The sequence below is a fragment of the Anopheles marshallii genome, chromosome 3, assembly GCF_943734725.1.
Source record: "Anopheles marshallii chromosome 3, idAnoMarsDA_429_01, whole genome shotgun sequence".
NCBI classification, from domain to species: domain Eukaryota; kingdom Metazoa; phylum Arthropoda; class Insecta; order Diptera; family Culicidae; genus Anopheles; species Anopheles marshallii.
Genome location: NC_071327.1, coordinates 78513525 through 78537928, shown reverse-complemented (window position 1 = coordinate 78537928; position 24404 = coordinate 78513525). Strand labels below are relative to the sequence as shown.

The following is a 24404-nucleotide window of genomic DNA, read 5'->3' as shown; positions in this document are numbered from 1 at the left end:
GACGGTTTCATAATCAATTTCACTAATGACGTCTTCATCGAACTATTCTGCTATGCTGGACCAGGTCGAGAACACTCCAAAGCAAAATCCGACCGAATCGATTTGTCGCTTCCGGTATCGTACGGGAAGATGTCACGTTTTGGGAAGTCAAACTCAGGACGAACTGATTAATAATCGCAGCAGGAATCAATTTGCTACGCTTCCACCGGCACCGTCAAAGGCCTACGAACCATAACAGCATAGGATGGTCGTTGCCTCTGTCTTTTGCCGCCATCTAACTCCATCCGTTAGCACCGTCTTCGAGCAATGGTCTTCCGTCCTGAAGAACCGTACGCGGTACGCACTGCCAACCGATTTCCCGCAAACGGTGAATAAAGGAAATTATGCAAAATTGTTTCCCCTTTCGTGCCGAAGGATATCCTCCTCCAACACCTTCGACATCATCGAAATGGACGATATAGTTCGTACCTGGGACACATTCAAGTTGGCAAGTTGTACAATACTGACCATCATCGATTGTAAGCATTCCCTTTCCTTTTCGCATTTCCCTTCCAATCGACCTTACATCGTTTGTCAAGGTTCAGCACAGAGATACACGCAAAAAAGCTTTCCCAACAAAGCTCCATCCGGACGATGGACGGCACGAACTAAATTCAATAATGAAAGGGTAATTGCTGGTTCTTTCAGATATTCATGCTGTCCCATTCGTGCCCGGTAAACGAACCACGGCAACCATTAACATTTAGGGTGCATGGGTCCACTGGTTTAACCCTGCCAATTCCTCCCTACCAACTATACACACTCATACACACACACACAGAAAATTGACCTAATCAAGCTTTAGGCAAACTAATGAAACCTTCCATCATTGATTTTGCTGAATCTTTCTGGTTTGGAAAATTTGGGATCTTTCCCACAAACACAAAACGTGCTCAGTACCCAATATGGACTTGTCTTCAACGTGCGGGCGCTCCTTTCTACGGTAAAAAAAATGTACATTTTCAGCATGATGTAAACACACAAAGGAAATGCTTACCAGTTCATCTTTCTTTCGGATACCGGTAAAGCATGTAATGACGCCACGCATGCAGTAGTTGTAAATGGGACGATTATTCCACACTAATCCTTCACTAAAGCTTACAGCCTGCTGTAAGGCCGGCGGTCCAAGAATCCTGTAACGACAAAAAAGAATTAAAACAGAAGCAATTAGTACACCACATTGACAGAGGTAACACATGAGATGTAACAAAAAAACCTAAAACATTCAACAAAACAGTGAACACAAAGATTGGACGGAATGTTGGCTCCGTTTTTGTTTAATGGAAAATTCTCCACCAATTTTCACAACTATTCGCAAACTCAACAGGACACTATCATCGAACTTTTCTCCTGCAACGACCTGCTTTGAAATCAGAGCAACACTCCCTGAACCCACCATCCCCCACATTCCCCGCGCACGGTCAACGGTTTCATCCTTTCGGAATGAAAAAGAGGAATACTAGCTACTAGCCCACAAGAAAACCCCAAATTGGTGCAAACTTTTCAGCACAAGCATCTTCATTAAAATCAAATATTAGTACAACTTTTTCATTCTCGATCCTTGAGGTTTGTCTTTGTTTCGTTCTATTTTTCTTTCTCTTTTGCGTCACACTGCGCTCTCGCCCAGGTTTTCCGATTCTTCTCCCTCCCCCTCGCCGTCATATTTCCCGATGTGTTCCCAATCGTCGCCATACCCTCTACAAACAATGTTCATTTCCTCTGGTAAGATTGTGGGATACGATTTTCCACCTCCCCAGCGGGCAAACCAATATAGAGCAAACTGATCCCGAGAACGGGAGCGATTGTCTTGCAAAAATAACAAGCAAAAAAAGTATCCGGACTCCACTCCTTCAAGGCATTATTGTCTTTAAAGCAGTAGGGAAAAGGCGACATGGCAGCTTGTTACCTTTTTGGACTCAGAAAAAAAGGAAAATCATTTGTAAGCAGAAATGTGTGTGTTTTTTTTAAATTCTTTTTCTTGAATTAAAACCACTGACAAGTACCCTAGTAAAAATAGGACATACCAACTGAGAAACGATAATTAATCAGCGTAGCATCTAAGTACATTCACCCAGGTGAAAGTAAAAGAATAATACGGACTAACCATTAAAAAAATGTTTGTTTTGTTGCACATTCCCAACCTGATACAAACATTCATCACAAACGGAAGGAACTTGAGACAGAGAACTTGAAGAAAGCACACTCCTCTTAGGTGGATAACACGGTACGGCATGGTTTGTGGCTATCACCTTCGCAAGAATAGTTTGTCTTCTTCATAGTCCCTCAAAGACGAGCACAGAGTCCACCTCGTCGACACGAGAAGTCTGTCCGGATGCTTTCCCTCACAAACCTGCCAGAGAAGACGATGTGCAAAGGCACTAATGAGCTGCGGTAAAAACCGACAACTTTCTTGCGGTAAAGCGCTGGAAAAAGCGGACAAAACGGTTAGGAAAATTGAAAAAAAAAACAAAGACAAAAAAGAAAACGAATGCGAAACCTGCTGCAAGGGCGAGCAGGATAATTAAAAAACTATGATGATTCACCAGAGCATCATCAGTCTCTTTAGCACCGGGCGCAACCTTAGTGCCCCGGAGCCAGGAGCGAACAGGTGGAAGGGACGAGAAACTATCGCTTCATTGTCATTATTTCACTCAGCACATTTTCACAACTCTTGCATCAATTCGCTAACCGACATGGGGGCACAGTAGAAGAAAAAATGTGAGTGGTGCTGCAAACGCACGTTGCCTGGAATCATGAAAATGGACAGAAACTTAAAGGGGATACAGCAGCGGGGAAGATCCTAGGTCAAGAAAGGATACTTCATCGAGCGGAACCTTAAGAAATGCAAGAAAATGGGTTGGAAAATTGTTTTCCTTTACAGTTTTTTTTCCTTCGCTCGTGGACATTGAGAACGAGATGATCACGGATGAACGATGTATAGAAGAAACACACAAAACCTCCCAATAGCCTATGAGAAAATCAATCCATTGGAAAAACGGTCTTTTGTTTAACAGCATACAGTACGGTGGCAGTCGAACGAGAAGAAGCTCCCAACTGCCCTACCAAGAACATAGCGATTTCATGTTTGCACACCTTGTCCACAGACACACTCTCTACACACTGAATTTCCCCCGATTGATCTTCACTGTCGATCGGATCGGGGTGGAGAAAGAGTACGATAATAGAAATACTGCATCTCAAGCCAATACGTGTGGTCAGTCACCATACATAGCCGGGGCCATTTCGTATCATGCAGTGAACGAACGTATTCTGGATTTTTTTAAACCCTTTTCGTACGATATCGAACACAGCTCAACACCTTCTCCAACAGTCTATACGGCAAGGCTGATGGATCTACCTTAAATTTTAAATGCACACCAATCCCTTACCCATGCATACAGGTGCGGGTTAGCACACGGGGAGCCGTAAACTCTGTAGCCCTGGGTAACAAAGCATCTTTAAGCCTTCCTGTTCACGTGCGAGCAGCCGTCTTCATATCCGAGTCCCAACCAAACCGCTCTGTGAACAAGGAAATGTCTGTGGTTTTTAGCCTGCCGGACGCAGGCAACCATGTTGGAGAGATTTATTTTTTGTTCCTATCCCCACTTAAGTCTCTATCAATTTTACTAGCTTGAAATGCTTCTGCTTCAGCTTTATAAAATCAGCAGAAAAAATGAGAAAAAAAATCCTCTTCCACTCTACTCAGACCAAAGCAACCGACGACTTCACAGTTTGCGGTTTGTGATGAAGTCTTGACGGCTCATTTAAAAACGTCAGCAAATGGAGCCGGGAAGCAACAGCAAAATGGTAGCAGCTATTGGATGGGAGAGGTTTGACTTTGAAAGGTTCCGCTTTTAAACTCGGATCCCGGATGTTGCAGAACGGTAACGGATTTTCAAAACAATGAACCATTCCAAGCATTCTATATACTCGAGAGCGTAAGCATCGACAGAAATCTAGTGCATGGGTTGGTTAGAGATCGAGCTTTTCCTTCAGAGCGGTGAAGAACTTAACAATATCTTTGCAATCCTCTCAACCAGAACTGACCAAGAGTTAAAACTGGGATAATTGGCCCGACAGACGGCAGCAATGGTAGACATGCTTCGATTATTTCTTTCTAAGAACCCGCTTTGTCTTTATCGCTTTAAAGATGGCCATTATCTCAATTTTCTCTCAAGATGAACCCACAGATGAAGAAAACTGCAGCAACTAATCCCATTAGAAGTCAAGCTCTATTGTGTGACGGGGTTTCCATTCCGGGGCCCTAAGATATAGTTGGCGTGACTTGTTTATAACCAGTCTTTCCATGCATTGCATGAGGAAACTTAAGCATGGAGAATGGATAAAAAATAATCTTCAACCAAACGCTTTTCACAACTCTGTCATTTATGGGACACTATAAAGTTAATTGTTTATCTGTACTAAACTGTAACGTCAATGTGGGGTGAACGCCATCGGTATTGTGACAAAACGCAACCAAGTACTAAAGAGTAGTAGGAGAGCAAAAAAAAAAAACACTCACCAAAGCACTAGAATAAACATGGGTGCCGCCATCGTTACGATTGGAACCGTTTTCCTGAATACCGAGAAAAACCGAAAAAGCTGTTCGGTTTGGTGGTAAGTTCAGCTTTACTGAACCAGACAGAACGCAAAAGCGGTTTGTGGTTTGAGATCCGGTACTGCTTGTAAGGATTTGGTTAACGTTTATGATCGAACCATGGATGCTCTCGAAACACACACAGTAAGTGCCCTTCCAAACGAACCGGTACATATAATACCCTCTCTCGCAACTGGCAAAGTTCGCGAGTGCATGAGGTTAGCAGAAATTGATATTGTTATTTTATAGCTTTTATTGGTGACGTGAGTATCATAATGATGCCACCACGCGTCTCATGCACGCGCCCACACTCACACACCGAGATAGTTGTCTATATTGGATATCGAAGGAATACCCTTATGTTTGACAAGGTACCCCCTTTTTTGTTGTTGTTACTGTGAAGTACCAGAAACCACAAACCTTTCCAGCAGTGTAACTTAACCATCTTTCCATTATGCGTACCATCATCTTCGGCACGATCACACTTTAACAATACTTCATAAAATGCTTGAGTTTATTTTATTCAGCTGCGTACAACTGTCTAGCAGGGATAAGGGGATAAGAATGTAATCTAACGCGGTAGTATTAAATGTTCAACATTACAATAATTATTACCACTATAAAATCTTTCCCAAAGCAGCATGATTTGTATGATTGAAACAGTGTTTCAATGTACTTTTCTACGAAAAGTAGCAAAATGAGACATTTTACTCTATTCTTTTAGCTGTTTAATTGATTCTCCAATAGGCTGCACGTGGCAGCTTCATTCCAGTACACAAACGATTATTTTTAGATCTGGCACGTGTGTGACTAGCAAACAATGTGCACGTGATGTAAATTACAGCGATTCTATACACAGTTTCACCGCAGCTATTAATCATTCGCTGTGGTGTGTTAAACATCGGGAAACAAAACTCACTAAACATTCATTTAAACGACAGTTAAGAAGATGAGTAACTCAACAAGAAAACTTTTCACAGTTATTAACATTGTTGTTAACCAGAAACATAACGAAACAATCGCACAAAATCCAAAACCCATGCATAGAACACATTTTCTATCAATGACAAAAGATTTTTAAGATTTTCCCTTGAACAAACGGAACGCAAAACATAAACCGACGTGAAACGAGCGTGCTTGGCTCAACTGCTGCTAAAATTAGCATTATTTGCTCATAAAATTTAGCACAAATTCATCAAAAACATAAACTAGAAGGAAAGCCATGAGAGCGGCACCATCAGCATTTATAGCGTCCAATAAATTGGTACCCCATTTTCCACTCCTTAAGCCTTTCTCTGCTTCGATCACTCAAACATATCCTGCCATCAGTTTAGCGAGGGGTGGAGAGAGAGAGAGAGAAAGAGAGACACCGTCCTTCGTCCTGCTGGTTTATTTTATGAACGATTTCATGCTACATAAAATCTAATGCCCGACTTCCATGACATATTTTCGCTGATACGATTATGATCGCATCCCCGGAAAGAGTGCGTCGTCTCCGGCGTTTCCGTTGCCGATGGAGGTGGGAAAAAAGGGAATGCCTTTCCATTGATAATTTAGTTTAGAACGATCCTTCCCCACCACCGGGTTCCTGCACAGTGCGAACCGTTTTCTACGGACATGATTCACATTTGTTATGCAGCGAAACCCTAATATTCATACTTTCCCTCCATAGTGTGCTAAAAAACGAACCAACCGAACATAGCAGGAAATGTGTACTACAACGTAGAGAAACGGCGAAATCGGCGTGTCGATCAGGGCAGACCCACCAAGCGCACTAATATAAACTACATCCTTTAGCTTTTTACACACGCGGGAAGTCGCGGTTTAGGGCGGTACAAGTATACCCTTCTTGTTCCTTTGCTCTCGTCCAACCCCATGGGGCCGGGGTATGTGTACACACACTAAATATTTATTGCCGGACTACATTAAATTTTACCCATTCTTCATATATCCATCGTTCGATTTCATCGACGTGCGTCCGTTACGTAGTGGCCTTCCCTTGCATCCACCATCAGGCGCGAAATAGATCGTTACAAAATCCGATTTTATCGTTTTCGACAAATTGAATCTTCATTCAATGAAGTGGAAAAAGCTAAGTGGAAAACGGGTTGTTACGAATCACTTCCCGTATCGACTATGCGTAATTGACAACATCCGGGGAGTGGATTCTCTATCCTACATCCCATGCAAAACAAATGAAAGTGTACTATGTTCGTGGTATGTTGCACAGTCACTGCAATCTCACTGATCGTTTGCTAATAATTGCACTGAGTGAGCATAAAGTGTAGTGTGTATTGCACGAATATGGTGGGTGTGTGTGTGTTTGATCGGATACAGAATATTTTGATCTCAAGTGTAATGTTTGCAAGCAGTATGTAATTACATTTCTAGTTTTGTCTGGCTTTTATCTTTTTTTAGAATGAGAGTATTTAATTTTTTTATTAACGCCTAAAGTTATGCAAATGCAAAGCAAAACCTTCTTCTTTTACAAAATGGAATATATTTAACAAGGTATTTGAAAGTAAAAGGATTTAGCTAGTAATATATTTAATACATAATTGACACACTTTAATTAAAAGCTAAACACAAGATAATCAATTTGAAAACCCACAAAAAGTCGAATTTAATACATTTCAAAAATACAAATGCGAAGTCAACAATGAAACACTTGCCAATAAAATAGCATCTCTCTCTCTCTCTCTCTCTCTCTCTCTCTCTCTCTCTCTCTCTGTGTTTCTTAACTCCCGTGTTTCTTAAGCTTTCCCATAAAATACACACACTTTTTTAAAGCACATTCATCTTAACAGCAAACACGCTGAGCCATCAAAAGTGGAAGTGTTTTTTTCACGACAGCATAAATTAAAAACATATCCTGGAGCCCATACCCAACGTATCGACAGGTTTTCCTGCCCCAAATTTGTACAGAATCATCAAGACATCACACCAAACCTCCCCCCAAGAGATGGTATCTCCAAATGTGATGTTCACCTTCCCAACCCTCATTTGCGACGGCAATAACAGTTCAGAAATACGGCCTTCTCCGGTCTCGGCTAGCTTTAATAAACCCGTAAAAGATCCGCGTGTGCACGCGCCCTTAATGCGGCCGATTGCATATCGATACTGACGACTACGACGCCCTGCTTCCTCGACAGCCCGTATACCTTACCTTTGCTTGGCCTTATAGATCGCGTCGTAAACTGGGCCTTCGAAGTCGCTCAGCACGAACACGGTACTGATGCTGTCGTCATCCCCGATGTACTCGGCACCGGTGTCGGAAGTCACGATCGGCAGTTTGAGGCTTTGTGCCGCTGCCAGCGTTGCCGCATCCTGTGCAACCGGACCCACCAGACAGATCCGAGTCATTTCCGGCGTTGATGGTGACGTTGATACCGACATTACTGCTGGTAAAGAGAAAGGAAAAAGAAAGACGGCGTTAGAACGGAACTCGGTTAACGATTGTGAAAATGGCAGTTAATGTGTTGTCGGTCGCACTGTTGCCAAGATAAGGCGAGAGTGTTCTCCATCCGTCAGAAAGTTCACTGTCACTGGATGGGAGACTGGGTGGTTTTGGTTAGGTCGTTACGTCAGCTCCGACGTCGCAGATTGGTGACATTCATCGAACGACCGGCTGCCGGTAAGGCACGACAAATACATAAAAATGACGCAAGTGCGAACGAGCCGAAACGCCAAAGACCTCATTAATTACGATCGTTTCGGTGAGCTGAAGCAAAGCTTAAAGCTTTTCATTTCCGCTGTCGCTTTTTATCTGGCACTTCTGGCTGCGGAGGTGGAGGTGTTGCTCGCCTAGCAGCCTCCGCACGCACATCAACTTCATCATTCATATTCTTCATTAGACACCAAAAGGGTGGTTGAAAGACATTACTGTATCACAAAGCGCAACTCTGTAACCTACGAAAAGTCGTACGAAATTTGGTTGACGCGGGAAGTGATTTTTCGTTTCGTCCTTTTTTTTGCTGGAAATCCTTTCCCTTTATTGCGGTACACAGAGATAAATGATTGATCGAGTCGTAAAAGCGAAGGTGTCAGTTTTTCCTTATCAACTTAAATCAACATTTTTTTTAATTTGCAAGGACACTAAAAATAAAAGAAATTTAGTTTAAACAGTTAATATTGAAGCAATTAATTATCATCTCAAAAGAGTAGATATTTAGAAAATCACATGCAAATAGAATATTATACACAGTTTAAAGCGAAAGTGATAAAACACACGTAATCAACACCATATGCAATGCACTTAACCTGTAACCCACCCACATGTGAACAAAATTGCAGTACTTAATTAACGTACAATGTTCCGATAGCCTTTCGCCTCTCCATAAACATCAAACGGGATAATTTAGATTCAGTTAACAGGCAGACTGCAACAGCCACCTGCCACATATCGATTATGTTGTTAGTAGCACAGCAATGTCACTTCATTTTATTTGCAGTTCAATAGACGGCAATACCGTCTGGATTGCCACCCACTCAATGGCACACAAATCCACACACAACACCCACACATGGTTTACCAGGTTTTGGTTGCATTCGCACGAAACAGGTTACACATTACGTGACTCAAATGTAATTCAATAAATTAATTAGCTTGTTGAAAACAGGCACGTGCAAACGGGCAAACGTGCTGCATAAAATCAGCTGGTGTGCATATAATCGTTTACTATACATATTTTATCGTGCAGTACTTTAAAACAGGGGCGGTATACAGATAGTAAACTTTCACGGTAAATGCAATATGTTTTTTTTTAATTGGACGAAACTGGTAGGTGTACAATTTATTTCAACAAATTAAATACCTACCAGTTAATGAAGCATTGATAGGAAACATTGAAACTAAACCCAATATTGTGCAAAACATAAAAAGGAAGAGAGGGAAACTGATGAAAATAAACCCAATAAAATTACAAACTTAAACCAACATTTGCAAGCCAAACATTTCTCCAAGAAAAATCCAATTTCCACCCAATCATTACTGGTCAACAATCCCCCCATTGGATATTGGATGCTTTTTTAAGAGTTCTAGGTCATCTGGGTGAAGGAAGAAAAACAATCCCCTTTTTGTCCCAACAACATATTTTTCGGGCGGATTTCGGCCAACAAAACAACATCGAGCGACAAACCAATTCTATCAAAATCAATCTTATCCACTCATCCGCTAGCACGAAGTTCGATCAGTTTGGGGATAGAGCGTTGTGTCCGAGCGAACCGATGGCGTACCACTGGCGCCAAATGAACCCCACTGTTAATCTTCTTGTGCTCACCTAATAAATTGATTTCGCTAACAACGGCCATTTTACGGAAGCAATTTTCCAACCCAACCAATCAAAAGGGACACCTCACGGCGAACGCAAACGATTACCCAGGGTCAACCGATAACAGGGGGCGCCACAATAACAGCTTGCCCCGGATCAAAAAGATGATGTAACGCATTTTCACCGCTACAGACAGCCAGCCAACGAGGGAAAATTTCACGATCAGCCAACAGCCGAGCATTATCCCATCCTTTACAGGCTCTGATTGTAGGAAAATTCTGGTTTAAGCAAGGATGTTTGTGGAAAACAGATTCGCACACCTTCTCAACTGGGCTTTCCCGGGAATCCGTTACCGTAGTAGGCTTTCTCTTCCGGCGGGTTCGTTATCGGAACAGCAGCGGGCAGAGCATAGCATCGTTTGCCAGACACAACACATCTTCCTACGTCCGCCGGGCAAGCGGTAGCGGATGATTAGGGCCGCATTCAATTAATTCGATTTTGATCTAAATCCGATTACACAAATTGTGCGTTCAATCAACAACACTATCGTGCCCACGGAGTTTCCACCCGTTTCGGGGTGGGCCCGCGTCCGTTCACCAAATGTTTGGGAATTTTGGGGGAAGTAGTAGCGGCGCAGCTTTTACTCGGTAATAAAGTCAGCACCATCAGTCACGATACCTGCACCACGGAACGAGAGCGTCTTCTTTCGCCATTGAATATACCTGTATCGCTCTAAACTCTATTTCACGAGGTTTGTAACAATGGTAGCGATTACCGTACCTGGCAAATAGCTCGCTGGAAATGAAATTTACACCGGATTAAAATGTCAAACAATCAACAAATCCTTTATATGGCATACCGGTATTATACCCATAACTAGGGGTATTTGCAATTGGTAGAGGAGATGGGAGGGAATTTTAATCCGTGATTATACAAATATTGCCAAATTGTGTAACGTGACCTGATTACGATGTGCGATTACCATTTTAAAATTTTGTTATTGTATTTTTATACAATTCGAGTCACACGCAGCGATTGGTAAGGCAGCCCAAAACCGGCATAGGCGTATAGAACCAGCGAGAAGAAGAAAGTGTTATACAGTACAATATGTTACACATTTATTCAGTTCAAATTAAAGTAGACCATGAAGCGGTAAACATGAAATCTGGCTGGATCCTGTTCAAACTCAAAGTAATTAGTTACAACAATTCCCAGAACCGTGAAAGATTTTACATCTATCTGCAAATATGCGACTTCAGCTTGGAATTGCAAACCGCTACAAAAACAACCCGGCAATAGTCCCAAAATAATCACTGGAACTCGTAGAACTTGCCATATTATATACACCCAAACCCCAAACATTTACCAACAGCAAACATGTTTAACAATTAAACTCTGCTAAAGGTAGAAAAATGGTTCCATATTTAATAACATACCCCCAAAAGACAAAGCACGGATCCTTTTTGGGGTAACAGAGCATGGCAAAAAAAAGGATCCCACAAAAACGGACCAAACAAATTGCACACATAAATTCTACATCAATCTAAACAATCAAAAAAGTTTCAGATCATGTGTGTTTGGTAGCATAGATGTTGAAGGTCGAACCAATGTAGAGGCATACGCGGGAAACGCAAAAAAAAAAAACGAATACGACGACAACCCGACACAGGTGGAGTTAACGTGCAGGTAAAAAAGAACTTTAAATTGAGATGGAAAAAGGACCCAGCGGAGTGCACGATGGGTAAATTAAAATTTGTAAATACCACAGAGTACGCGTACTGGGCCGCGCTGGGGGCATATCCTGCGAGGTTTTACTTTTGGAGTTGCTTAAGCGAAATAACAACACTGCCCACCTCTTGTTGTGGGATGCAAACAAACACATGTATTACAAATGCCTTCAGATAGACATGGGTGTGGAAAAACAACATTCTTTAGTAACAAATAACAGAAATATTGATAGTTCACACAAGACGAGGTGAGGATGAAAGGTCAGATTTGGTGTTCCAAAAGCTTCTGAGCTCCAAATATTTGTCTCTGAACGACCACTAATCGTCAGAAATAAACGACAAAAGGAGAAAAAATGGGCAATAAATTGGGGAAAAAATCAGTCGCACACCGACGAACTTCACGATGCGTAATTAATAGAGCTATTACATTATGATTTATGATACAATCTATAGAGGCCTGCCATTCCATCTAGGCAACGATGTCCCAAAGCAGTATTATCGGTGCATCCGTCTTAGAGGAAAAAAGGCACACAAATTTCTTTCCGAGCAAGGCGGCACATCATGATTTAGGAAGCACGAGCCGTTCATGATCGAGTTGCTGCAGACAAGACAAGATATTCGAAGATATCTTACTCTCTTTTGGTCCCCTAGTCCCCATCTCACTGGGACGCCCATTTGACGGATGAGTCGTTCGCAGGATGAACATTGTTTTTATTATTGTACCGCACGGCTTAGCGCCACCTTCACATCTACACCACCATTCACAACACCCACATCAGGCTGTGAAGGATTCGGTTCGCGCATATATCCATCCTTCAAGGCACCCCGATTATGTCATAACTCACGGTGATAAAGCGGACAATAATTCCCGCATAATTAATACGCGACGCGCCCTAAGTCGATAGAGTGATGGGCGCAAATGCCAACCTCGCAAGACAATACAGCACATCATCATCGGTTCCGCGCCCGCTACATGGTGTGGTGGTGTGTGGCCAATGACATTTCGGGGGGGTTTTCGGTGTCGTAAGCCACGGTGGTACGCACCAAGTAGCGGATAAGACCGACCGTTTCATAGACGGTGACTAGTTATCGCGATACAACCCACCGCAGAACCAACTTTGCGCGGCACATTAGCGCGCCGGGAAGGAAGATATCACATTAACGGCGACGTTTGGTGAACGATGGCAGGCATCGATCCTGACCCCATCTCGCCCCCCAGTTTAAGCCCACTCCAGCGTTTTGCGTTCCAGTTTCCAACAGGATCGATGAGATTGCTGAATCGAACACAACGCACATCAATCTTGCACGGACGGGGAGAAAAGCTATGTTGAAATTATGCTCTCCGGAGAAGGAGAAAGAGCACGACCGATAAAGTGCTAGGTGTGTAACGAAGAAGGAAAGGAAGGTAGTAGAAGGCAGTTTCTTATCTACAAACTTCCTTCCGATTCTTACAGAAATCTCGCCAGCTTCTCACGGATGCTGGTACCAAAGTGAATCCGGAGCGCTTCCTTTTTCCTTCCATCCTTCGCCAACTCTTTCTCTCTTGACGTGTGTTATTTACCTTTCCCCAAAGTCGAGCTTAGGTACATGGTATGGCATGGTCCATCTACTCTATCACGGATCTGGGATCTTCATCACCTTACCCAAACCTTCGAACCGCGCACAACTTCATCTATTATGAAGATCGCCAAGCTTAATTTCCCCCATTGAACCATTCGATACATCGTGCTGGGTCCGAGTACAGGGCGAAAGAGAACCACCATTTTGTCTATCCCAACGAGATTGATGATGAGTATTATTAGCCCACGCAGGCAAGCAACCAAATCGACCAGAAAACGAACTTTCCCAGGACTTTTGTTGAAATTCAATGCGCCCCAGATAATGAGTTTCAAGCCACTACGTGGGTGGCCAATATCGATGAAGATTCCTATCAATTAGAGTTACAGATATTGCGAGGAAACGTTCAAAAAAAAAAAATACACAACTAGTAACAAAACACGGTAACTTTGTACAATTGGTCATGCTAAATTGTTAATAACAACGGAAATGATTTTTGTAACCTTATTTAAACATGCCGACGGTATCTTGGCTTTAATACACCAAAGGTCGTGGTACGAATACCGTAACTTACTTCCTTCGAAAGTTGGTGACGTTCTTCAAAGATTTATTCACAGCCCATAATGGACATAGACATGCAAAAGATGTTCCTGGAGAACGATCACAAAGCATTACTTCCTTCCCTTTTGTAGGGTCGTATTTTTAGTCATATTTCGAACAACTTCCCCGACAAAAGGTAAAAAGGTAAGACAACACTGAATGGGCTAAATAATTCTATATAAATCGCTAATGAACGACAAAGATGCCTTCAGTTTGTTTTCCTACTTCACTTCCTACGATCCTACTTCCACTTAGGTTAGCGATGATGATAACGAAAAATAAGTATCTTGATACTTGTAAGCAAGGAGCAGCAGCAGAAAGAAAACAAAAGTAATATTGCAGCCAGCCTTGTCCTTTATGCCCACGCCGGATAGCACACAGGAAGAACCGTCATGGATTAATCACAAAGCCATATAATATTAAAGATGCAGCTTCAATGGAACGCGGGCAAATTTACGTCCTGAGCAGCTTCTTCCGAGATGGAGAGCTAAAGTTCTAGTAGCAAAACACATAAACTCACAGTCAGCGCCCCAATAAGGAAGGTTCTATATTCGGGAGCCCATAGAAGAAGAAGCAAAAAAAAAACATCACTGGTCAAGCGGTAGATGGAGGAAAGGCCTCACAACATCACGCGTCCCAAGAAAAAAAAAAACCCGCGAAGGAAGGAATTACTGCGCGAAGATATTCCGTTCCACTTTGCTTATCAGTCGGATAAACAAACATCAATTATTCGCTCCCGTTTGCCTCCCGGGCAATGGCATACAGCAACGAATCCTGCAGGCTGGACAGTGGCAGCATGAGTTGGAAACATTCTCGGGGTATTTGCCGGAAGGATGGTGCGCAGGATGCAATTCACGTAGCTGCTGAATGTTATGGTAAACAAGCGTCCGTCTTCACTCCCTTCTCGAGAGATTGGCAAAACAACAGACTCCCCTTTGCCATCCAGCAGCACGGTCAATAGAGCCGCAAAACGTGGCAGAGATATAAAAACAACTGGACAAAACATCCGAACCGTAGTTGCTACCACCCGCCGCAAGTCGTCCCGGTACGGAATTTCGTCCGACACGACCAAAAATACCAATTTTGGCAGCATTTGCCGATCCGGGAAAGATTTGACCGAAAACCCACAAACCGAAACATCCCCCCCCACCCATCCGCCGAATGTCTAATGCTGCCAGAAACCGGGGAATGAAGCACCAGCGAGCATCTTCCGATCGGTGTTTGAATTTGGATGTCGGATACCCAAAATAGGCACGAACATTTCACACCAATCCTTCCCTGGCTATCCTTTTTGCCGGGTTTGGTCACTTGTATTGCTTTGAATTTTAATAACGTAGATGTTATGTTGTTGAACGGACGAGCATAACAGCTTGCAATACAAAACAGAATTGTTGGTACAACAACAGTACACATGTCTATGATTTGTAACTGAAAGTTTCAAATTATTAACAAAATAAAAATGATAACTAATTCATTATCCATAAAACCCACTGATATGAGAAACCAGCTCTCAAGAACTTTATGTTTGCTCGAGAAGATTAACGCCAACTTCCACCCTTCGCTGGGTGTTGCTACCCTTTTCATTATGATTAATTGATTAAGTTTTTCCTCGCTCTCTAAGGTTGCGCGGCTGTAACGATGGGCAAAGAAGCATGCACAAGTCATTGATATTCATTGTTATGGAAAATTATGCTTTTCACATGCCACCAATTACTAAACAAACGGTTAGCAGTAAAAAAAACACACCCTGGTGTGATAAACAGAATAAAAACTCGATTGATCAATGTAACCCCGAACGAACATCCAATTGACCTTTTTTCCCAAGCAAAATGGAAAAACATGATAGCAAACTTCGCAAAAAAAAATACGATAAAAGAATTTATAAATATGAACTAAGCTGCACAATAACAATGCGAAACACGAACACACTCCTTCCTGTGCACTCGTACACCCACCCCCATCCATCCATCCCCTGGATGGGTTGGAGCGACAACAATAAAAAAAATACGGATGAAGCTGCACAAATGAAGAAAGCTACCATCAAACGGGAAAACGTGCTAGGGAGTGCGAAAAGTGCACAAAGCGCTTGTACTTTTGCAGACTCATCCAGGGTGTTCGGAAGAGTGGCAGCAGCATCAGCACTGGAAAAACCAACCTTCTGCTTGCTAACCAAGAGCAAAGTATTCAAAGGCTTCCAGCTGCGAGCTTCGCGCGGAAAAGCGGGATGCCCTTTCGCCTGAAGGTTAAGAAGTGACGCTGTACCGCTGTTAGAAGGTCATAAAGTGTTTCCTTGCGCGTTCGTCAGCACATCTTTTTTCATAATGTTACGAATTTAGAAAAGGCAAAAATATGACCTAAGAGAAACAATTGAAAACATGAAATAAACCGTTTTTCGGTAAATTTGTATAATTAATTACTATGTTTTTTTTTAACTTATAATAAGTTTAATGATAATATCCTTCCCGGCGAATGGAAGCCTCTAGCCTCTAGCCTATACACATATATTTTTTGGGGTAAAAGCAAAAAAAAAAAATCCACACAATAATTTCTAAATTCGTATTCCTACCATATATATGTTCAATACGAACCGAAAATTCCTCGTTTACAAATTATATTTACAAAAGCATAAAAGTAACGTGAAATTTAAAAAAATATATATGTATTTCCCAGCACACGGTACCATAAACACGGTACCTGTTTATAGGTACTACACTAATAGTTCAGAATATCAAACATATCCCTTACACTGTCGGTTCTGACAGTAACAGCGCAACCCATCGTTACGTGCATCGTACATTTCAACTAACAATAGCGCAGCATTATGGTTTCCAATCGCCAACCTGACAACATTCAGGGCTCTGCAACGCTTTTGCCTGTTAACCATTTCAGCAGCAACCTGCAGCGACGGTTGGCATGGGTACGGTGGCCTATCAATTCTGACATCAACAAAACGTACAGTAAATCCTTATTAAGCACCACGGCCCAGTGCTGAGGCCACTTTCAATGTTAGCAGACATATGATACGCCCGTCCCGAAAGGCCGACGACCACAAACCAACAGATAGCATTGTATAAATAAGCATCTTCAAAAGAACGAGGCGGTGCATTTATGGGACTCGGGCTCCTTCTCTGTATCCTTCCTTTGCATACTACCTACACGTGTGTTGAAGCTTTGGACCAACCAATGTGCTTAGCGAACGGAGCGTCGTGGTAAATCGTCAACCACCAGCTGCGTTTTGTAACATCACATCGACATTAACGAACACGTCACCACCAAACGCTCGCTTTGGCGCTGGTCGCATTCGATTCGCATACGTTGGCGGATGCATCCATGACGAATCGAAATGGTGCATTCGGCATTCGCTGTAATTTGCTGGACAGCGTACCATCCCACTTGCATAGGGGCAATCGATCATAAAGCTTCCAAAGAGCGCGACATTGTAGTGCTAATATATGAGCGGCTTATGATCTTAAACTAAGAGGAACATCATATCGGGGATTCGTATTGATTTTTCCAGCAAACCCCGTTCAAAAAATTCTTATTCCCTATACGTAGACGTTTGCAATGGATTGCTATTACGTCCTAAATTTCTCGCAATACTTTACATGGCATCTACATTTTCCGTCTGGTTGAGACATTCCACGTCAATAACCTGCAATATACCATGAATGTTAAGCTGGTAATCATAAATTGGCCGCATTGGCACAGCTTATTAGCAGAACATTTGTAATCAGCAACGCTAAGCTCGTGCAAACACACACACACGCAAGCGTTACGGCTAACTGTGACCCAAAATAATTGAACCTACCAAAGGCTACTCGAACCACTGCTCCACTTCTACTGACCAACAATTTATGAACACCTTTCGCCGCCAGCTGTGGCCATCGTAAAGTGTGAGGGTATGGTCAATCCCAGGCTGTTCAATGAAGAATGAACTACGAGCCAACGTACACCCAGCAAACGAAGTGATCCATTTTCCACCAACCTGATACCATTTAATCTAAACAACATCCCTTTAAGATTGCTTGTTTCAGATTATTGGAATCTTGCTCCGTATGGTCGGATAGATGTTTTGCGACCGGGCACAGGAGAAGCCGAAAAGACAGATGAAAGTTCTTCTCGCTCGTGCCGATACAACGAAAAAGCGATAGATTCTGTTCGGTGCTGAAGTCACTTCATAATGCAACCTCGACATAATAATTCATCGTACGTCCACAGAGTGTGGCGCCATTTGTAGGCGACAGTTCGGGACATATACCTCGGAAATGCCTCTGCATTATACACTCCGCACAGCAGCACAGCAGTCTTCCAAATCGGTCTTTTCGATTAGATATTTGCCCTTCTTTTAAGGGTGCCGAGATGACTGCAGCCGTATCTCTTGTCTGCTGCGGGAAAATGGAAGGCACACACATCAAACGAGTCCGAAGCTTTTAACGACCCCAAACACCGGAACATCATTATTTTACCACCGTTCCATAACACTGGATCATCAAGTCCAGATGCAATGGAGGTAAGTAGTTCAAGGATTTTATGCTCCTTTCCTTTGCCAAAAGGACATCGGGCGATGAAGGTCAGGACATGGATTGAGTTTGCTTTTGGTGCTGCTCAAAATTCATTATCATCGCATGTTTATGCTCTTTTTGGTATGAAACCATACTTCTCTGATTAAAATTATAACACGACCTGTACCTTCAAAGCCTTATTCATTATTATTTTAAATCATTCATTCTTGAGAAACTTTCTTAAATAGTTCCATGAAAAATTTTCTACTATCTGCCCCAATTTGCAGTATTCCCACATCCCTACACACACTGACGCCTTCAATGAGAGATGAACGTGTGCAAATCCATTCCACAATATTGATATTCCGCGTTGCCACGATGATGCTGCTATTTTTTTTCAACCACACAAAAAAAAACGGGGAAACAACACCACCAACCAATATCGAGTGAAATTCTTAACTTGGTGGGTGCTATCTAAATAAACGACTGTATCGTCACTTGCCCAGCGCCGTAACGAAGACAGAGAACAGCACCATACGAACAACAATTTATACTTATTAATATGACCTCCCGCTTCCGTTCGGTTGCCGGCTCGTACGGCGAAGCCAATCACATAAATCTGAGTTTGTGGCCGATTGGCTTGACGGGGCTAGTATGCCACCGGGCACGGTTCTAACAAACAAGTGCAAGAAACAGCAGCCAAGGTGACGATGTTTGCGAATTTATTTAGGAACTCGATAGAAACAAAACAGAAATTGTGTGATGTCGATCGCAAGCAAACCACGAAAAGAGCTGGAAAAACAGCAAAAGATCACCTTCCAATACACGTGATCGCCACGTTGCCAGTAAGAGAATCGCGTTACTTAGGCAATTAGATCTGCATGTAAACTGCTCTCTTTCTTTCTCTCTCTGTGTCATTTGCCGTGCATCGTGGCCTACTCAAAACACCAACAAAAAAAAAGACACTTCATTTCAGTAGGAAGTACACGAAGCATAGCACGCGTCCCGATACAACCGCAAAAACCACAAGCTCATCATCAACTCGGTAGACTAGAGTCGCGAACTAGACATCCGGAGTAACGGGTAGCATCACGACATGGGCAAAATGGGGAAGATACTCTTGTAGTGGTGTGTTTACACCTTTCCTACATCCCCGTAGATTTCCGGCACTCGGGCGCAGGTTCAGTACCGGAATCCCAACCCAGCTTCTCCGTTCGCCATCATTTTCCCACAGTTGTCCGTCACCCTCGGCGTGTCCCATATATTGCCGGTGCTCAATTATCACACCGGTTGACGTTAATTAGTTCCAACTGGTTGTGTTGGGTGGCTGGTCTAGTCGAAACGTGTGGCGGGTGCGTATTGCTACCTCCGTACGAGCGAGCTCACTTTGTTACATCCGAATCCACAAAACCATTAGCTTGCCGCCACCGCGATCCTCCTTTTTACAGTGCAGTGAGTGAGTGTCGGCAAAGCGCGGCTTACTGACTTCGAAATACGGTTGTCAATAATTTAGCAAACAACTCGACTACCTGTCGAGCTACCAAGGTTCTGTAGACCTGCTATGTTCTCTTTGCTGTCCCGATTAAGTAGGGCAATGAAGGGGCTAATTTCGTACCCGTGCACTGGAAGTCAGATTCGTGACGGTGTACAACCAAGGGGATTAAGGGCAGTCACACAGCCAGTAGCAATGGATCGTTCAATGTTGCTGAAATTGGTTGATAATTTCGGAAGGACTCCGGCTCTTGGCCATCAATTCAAACGAGACGACGAGGGCCCGACTTTTAGAGGGGGTTGAAACAATCTCGCTTAAATAGGCTTACAAGACCATCGGCAATAGATATGGTCCCCATGGCGGATGCATGCACTTCCCGGCATTCTGTGCGACCTCCATTAAAAGGGAGAGCATTGAGCAACGGAACATTGAGTCTCATTATTCTATTACCCCTTAACAACAGTGTACATCGTCGCGTGAAGGACGATTTCCTAGACCCATGACCCGAATATCTCCAATGAACCCAGAACACGAAGAGCTTCTCGCAACCAGCACAGCATCTTCCATCGGGTGTGCGTCTCTGCCGTTAAAGGTGATTACGGGATGAGACACCCCGGGTCAAAAGGGAGAGTACGCTAAAGCCAACGTTGTTGAACAAGAGCTTATCTCCAGCAGCGGGTTAAGAGTGCTCAGCGCTTTGTAAAGCCCTAATTAAACATATGAGCTCACATGTTTATCTGCATCGTATATCTCCAGCGCACCGTACACCTTCGGCCGTCCAGCCGCCCAGCCGTTGTACCATCATATCACTTTACCCTTAATCGATACGCCAATCTCGTTGTCTCGTATACTTTTACCCACCCGTACACCCCACGTGAGGCAGCAGCTTCGTACGGTTCTCCCCGAAGTACATTTAAATCGATGCCCATCGCCATTGACGCAGTTGGTCCCGTCGCAACTGCGGTGAGGTTGGACAGAGCGGGCCAGAGGGATAAACCTAAAGCAATGCAACCGCTATTAGCACACATTGCGATATGTTAGCACTGTCTGGTGCCTTACCAGATATTGATTTACGCTACATTCTCTTTCCACCCAAGCGCCCGAGACGAAACCTCAGTAATTCCAGCTTTCCCAGCTCTCGAGGGGGGGATATAATCGAAGCTACCGGCCGACCCGCAGCACAGGCGACACACACAATGTGAATGATGAAGGAAAATCCCGATAATGGATTGTTTAGTGCATGTACGTGTTGTCATAATACGTCCGCATGCTTGTCCGTAGGCATACCCTCCCTCAACATCAACTCTTCCCCCCCTCCCTCGCGCCCTTACCAGTGTATGCAGATACTCCAACCCCAACAGTGCGTACTGTCCGAAAGCTGACCACATTCCACGTACCGCATCATCAGCAGACCATGTTCCTCATTGCGTATCAAATTCTACTTATGATAGTCCAATATAAATTAATTTCCACCAATGCAACACAAAAGCTCGGTGTGCGCGCCAAACCGGACACGGGAGGACCGGGATGCCGGTGAGCAGCTGCTCTACCGTTCCCGTTCTTCGTGTTAGAAACGAAGCAACCCAAGTGGCATCTGCATAGCGGAGAGATCGAACCAGGCATGCGGCATTTTAGGGCATGGTGCAACATTCTCTCGCCATAACTAAATGGTGATGATGGCGAGGTGGTGCAAGTTCCTGATTGACTTTACAGAGAAGTTGAGTGTTCCGATGGCTATACCTAATTCCCAAACGCTTCAACCACTTCGGTGCTTCCCAGGGCAGGATTGAAAACAAGGATTTACGTTTCCTGGAAGCGTTACCTAAATCAACATGTTTATGGTAACTAACCGTACTAGGTTTCCACTGCTGACCACCATAGGGATGAAAATTACTGTGCCAATTTTCATGTTATGGAGAGTTTTCTCATTAGTGATCTCACTCTTATTTTTGAGCTTCAGTCAAACATAGGAACAACAACAAAAAAAAACATTATTCAAAAAATATCTGAAACTTTTTTTCTCGATCAACTCATTGTTCAAAATCTAACTAAACTGAAACTGAGCAGTAGATTAAATTTTGAACAAAATGCGAAAAAAAGGTATCTCCCAATGTTTTGCACCCACTTTGTTTTCTAAACCGGTACCAGGAAACTGTTAGCACACAGAAATTAGAAAACCTTTTGCAGCGAGATACGTATGAACTCTGCTGTATACGTTGCTATCTTAATTTTCCTTCCGATGGCATACCAGTTTCAGTCGGTCCTTGGTCAGTTTTCCTTACGCAAGTGAATGAAATTTCATTTAAAAGCATATTAATTTTCATCACATGAACACCTTTTCCTGCACACTTCTCACTCGTACGCTGACCCAACACACCAGCGGCGTTCAAGGTTCTTGTGCACCATCTTCACTAGGATGATATCAACTTAACACGACACCACGCGATTGTTACGGGCAAACGCAATAGGCGGGGTAGTTAAAGAAAACTGCCACCGGTTACAATTTCCGATGCATCGGAATATTACGTTGTTCTTTGCACGCTTTGCCGGTTCTTGTCGTCGTGTTCACAATGTCCACATAAACCTCACATCGGTTACTTCGCTGTTGCTTGACCGGCCCTATGCTGCCTTCACGGCGAACAAGGACCAGTCCCATTAACACACTTCCACAAGAGCATGCTTGTAGCATGCCCTCCGTAAACATTGACAATGTGGTCAACCGATAAAGGATACGAGCGTAAGCTGAGAGGCTGCGAGAACTTAAAGAGGCCAATACGATGGTACGATAGTGCCTGTTGTTACAACCTTCATACGATGGAACCATACGACACCACTTCGACCCGAACACCATCATAATCATCAACTCTTTTAATGCACCCGGGGACCAAAGGGTAACAGGGATGGGCCATGGGACGCAATGGCCACCCGGGACAGGCACACGGTCAGCAAGAGCATATCGAGTGCATGTGTGGTGCGCCTTTCGCCAAGCAAAGTGCAAATGCAATTGTGCGAAATGCGGAAGTACATCGAACCCGACACGATATTGAACCCGACAATGAGGAAAACTGCAACCGAAGTCAGTGTTAGCTTACAGGGAAAGTTTATATTCCTCACCATCCCGCACGCAAACATTGAGCAAGGCAACGGCCCAAAGAATGTGGCAAAAGAAGGATGGACATTGCAAATGGATCAAGAGTTCGCTGGGGAAAGCGTCGTAGGGAAGGTGTGAGAGGCTGGGGAATATGAAGGAAATATGGGGCAAACCTTCTCACCACTTTGCTATCGATGATGGAGATTTCTAGCCGTACGTGATGAAAACGAATCTCAAGTGGTAGATTACTTCCTCAATTTTCTTTGTCCCGATAGCGCTCTCCGACATATTTGTTGTCTATCAAGTTTGATATTGGAAGAGCCTGATGTTAGAATTAGGTTTTTTTATTTCATACAAAAAAGATCATCAACGTCTTACTTCAGTGTTCAATATTTCAAAGTTTATCTACGAAAAACTAATGAGAATAATTAATTATGTTTCTTAATCGTAAACCTAACCTGTTGAATAATTTACAAAGGAGTAATATTACTTGTCAAATTGAATTATTGCATGATCAATATTTAATATAAAGTCTGCTAATCATTAATTAAATATTTAAGCGTTATAAATATTGACATGGGCCTTTCAGAATTGCGTAAGGCACATCTATTTTAAAGATATTCCACCCGACAGGAAAATATCTCAAGCCTACAATTCTAGATGCGATACAAAATTTGCTCATATTCCGTAGAATCATCAAGTTGATTTAAAAAGTACTACAAATATGATTCTGCATGCGTAGATGGCGCACAGTACAATCTCGCACAACGATTTCTTGGAACCAATCTTTTCCATCCCACAATTATCTTTCGCGGCTCTCGCGCCGTGATAAATTTAGCAATGCTGGTTCTGCCTTCATATAGTGGGTGGTACGTTAACGAGATTTTCCATTGCCATAAAGACCCGCAACATTCGACGACATTAGCTCTCGCAATCGCACAACATTGCGGTGTAAATCCATTCTATGTTCACTCCACCAACTAGCAAGCGCAACGACCTGGACCATGATACCGAAGACCGAATGCAGAACAGCAGAAGCTCAACTTGCCACGGAAGATCTCATAACTTGTGCGCCGCCCATCACCACGTGACAATCGTGCCAAGGTTTCGTACGATAGCGCACAAGTGCAGAGGTCTGCGAAACAGGCGAAATATTGGTAAGGCTGTTCAGCGCACCAACAATAGGGATTCGCGCATTACAACAGCGATATGTTGCAGAATGGGCGCAAAAAATAGGAAGACTCTCAACGACGTTCTGAACGATGGAAAGACATTCTTGATACAAAGAGGACGCGACCTTTTTCACGACTTACATACGATTTTCTTATTACATATCGAAAATGGAAAAAATATATTTATTCATCGATAGCCATTAATGGTAAGAGAGGATGAAAGCACCCTGAATCTAACCCAACGGATAACGTTTTATCCTTATCGATCAACAGCAAATAAAAAGGGCACCGTTTTACATCTGGTTGAAGGGCTTGCCTTTGCAAAACCCGACACAAAAGAACGCTAGCGATTATCGG

The 24404-nt window shown here is 43.2% G+C and overlaps 1 protein-coding gene across 1 annotated transcript in view; it reads right to left on the bottom strand.

Annotated features, from left to right (window-relative positions):
* The window catches only part of LOC128716208 (protein ECT2), a 63359-nt gene that overhangs the window by 12858 nt on the left and 26097 nt on the right, over positions 1–24404 (bottom strand). Inside the window, exons 2-3 of the mRNA XM_053811127.1 lie at positions 7803–8037; positions 1037–1172 (exon numbers count right to left, since the gene is read on the bottom strand). Coding sequence (XP_053667102.1) covers positions 1037–1172; positions 7803–8037 — 371 coding nt within the window. The remainder of the gene's footprint in view (positions 1–1036; positions 1173–7802; positions 8038–24404) is intronic.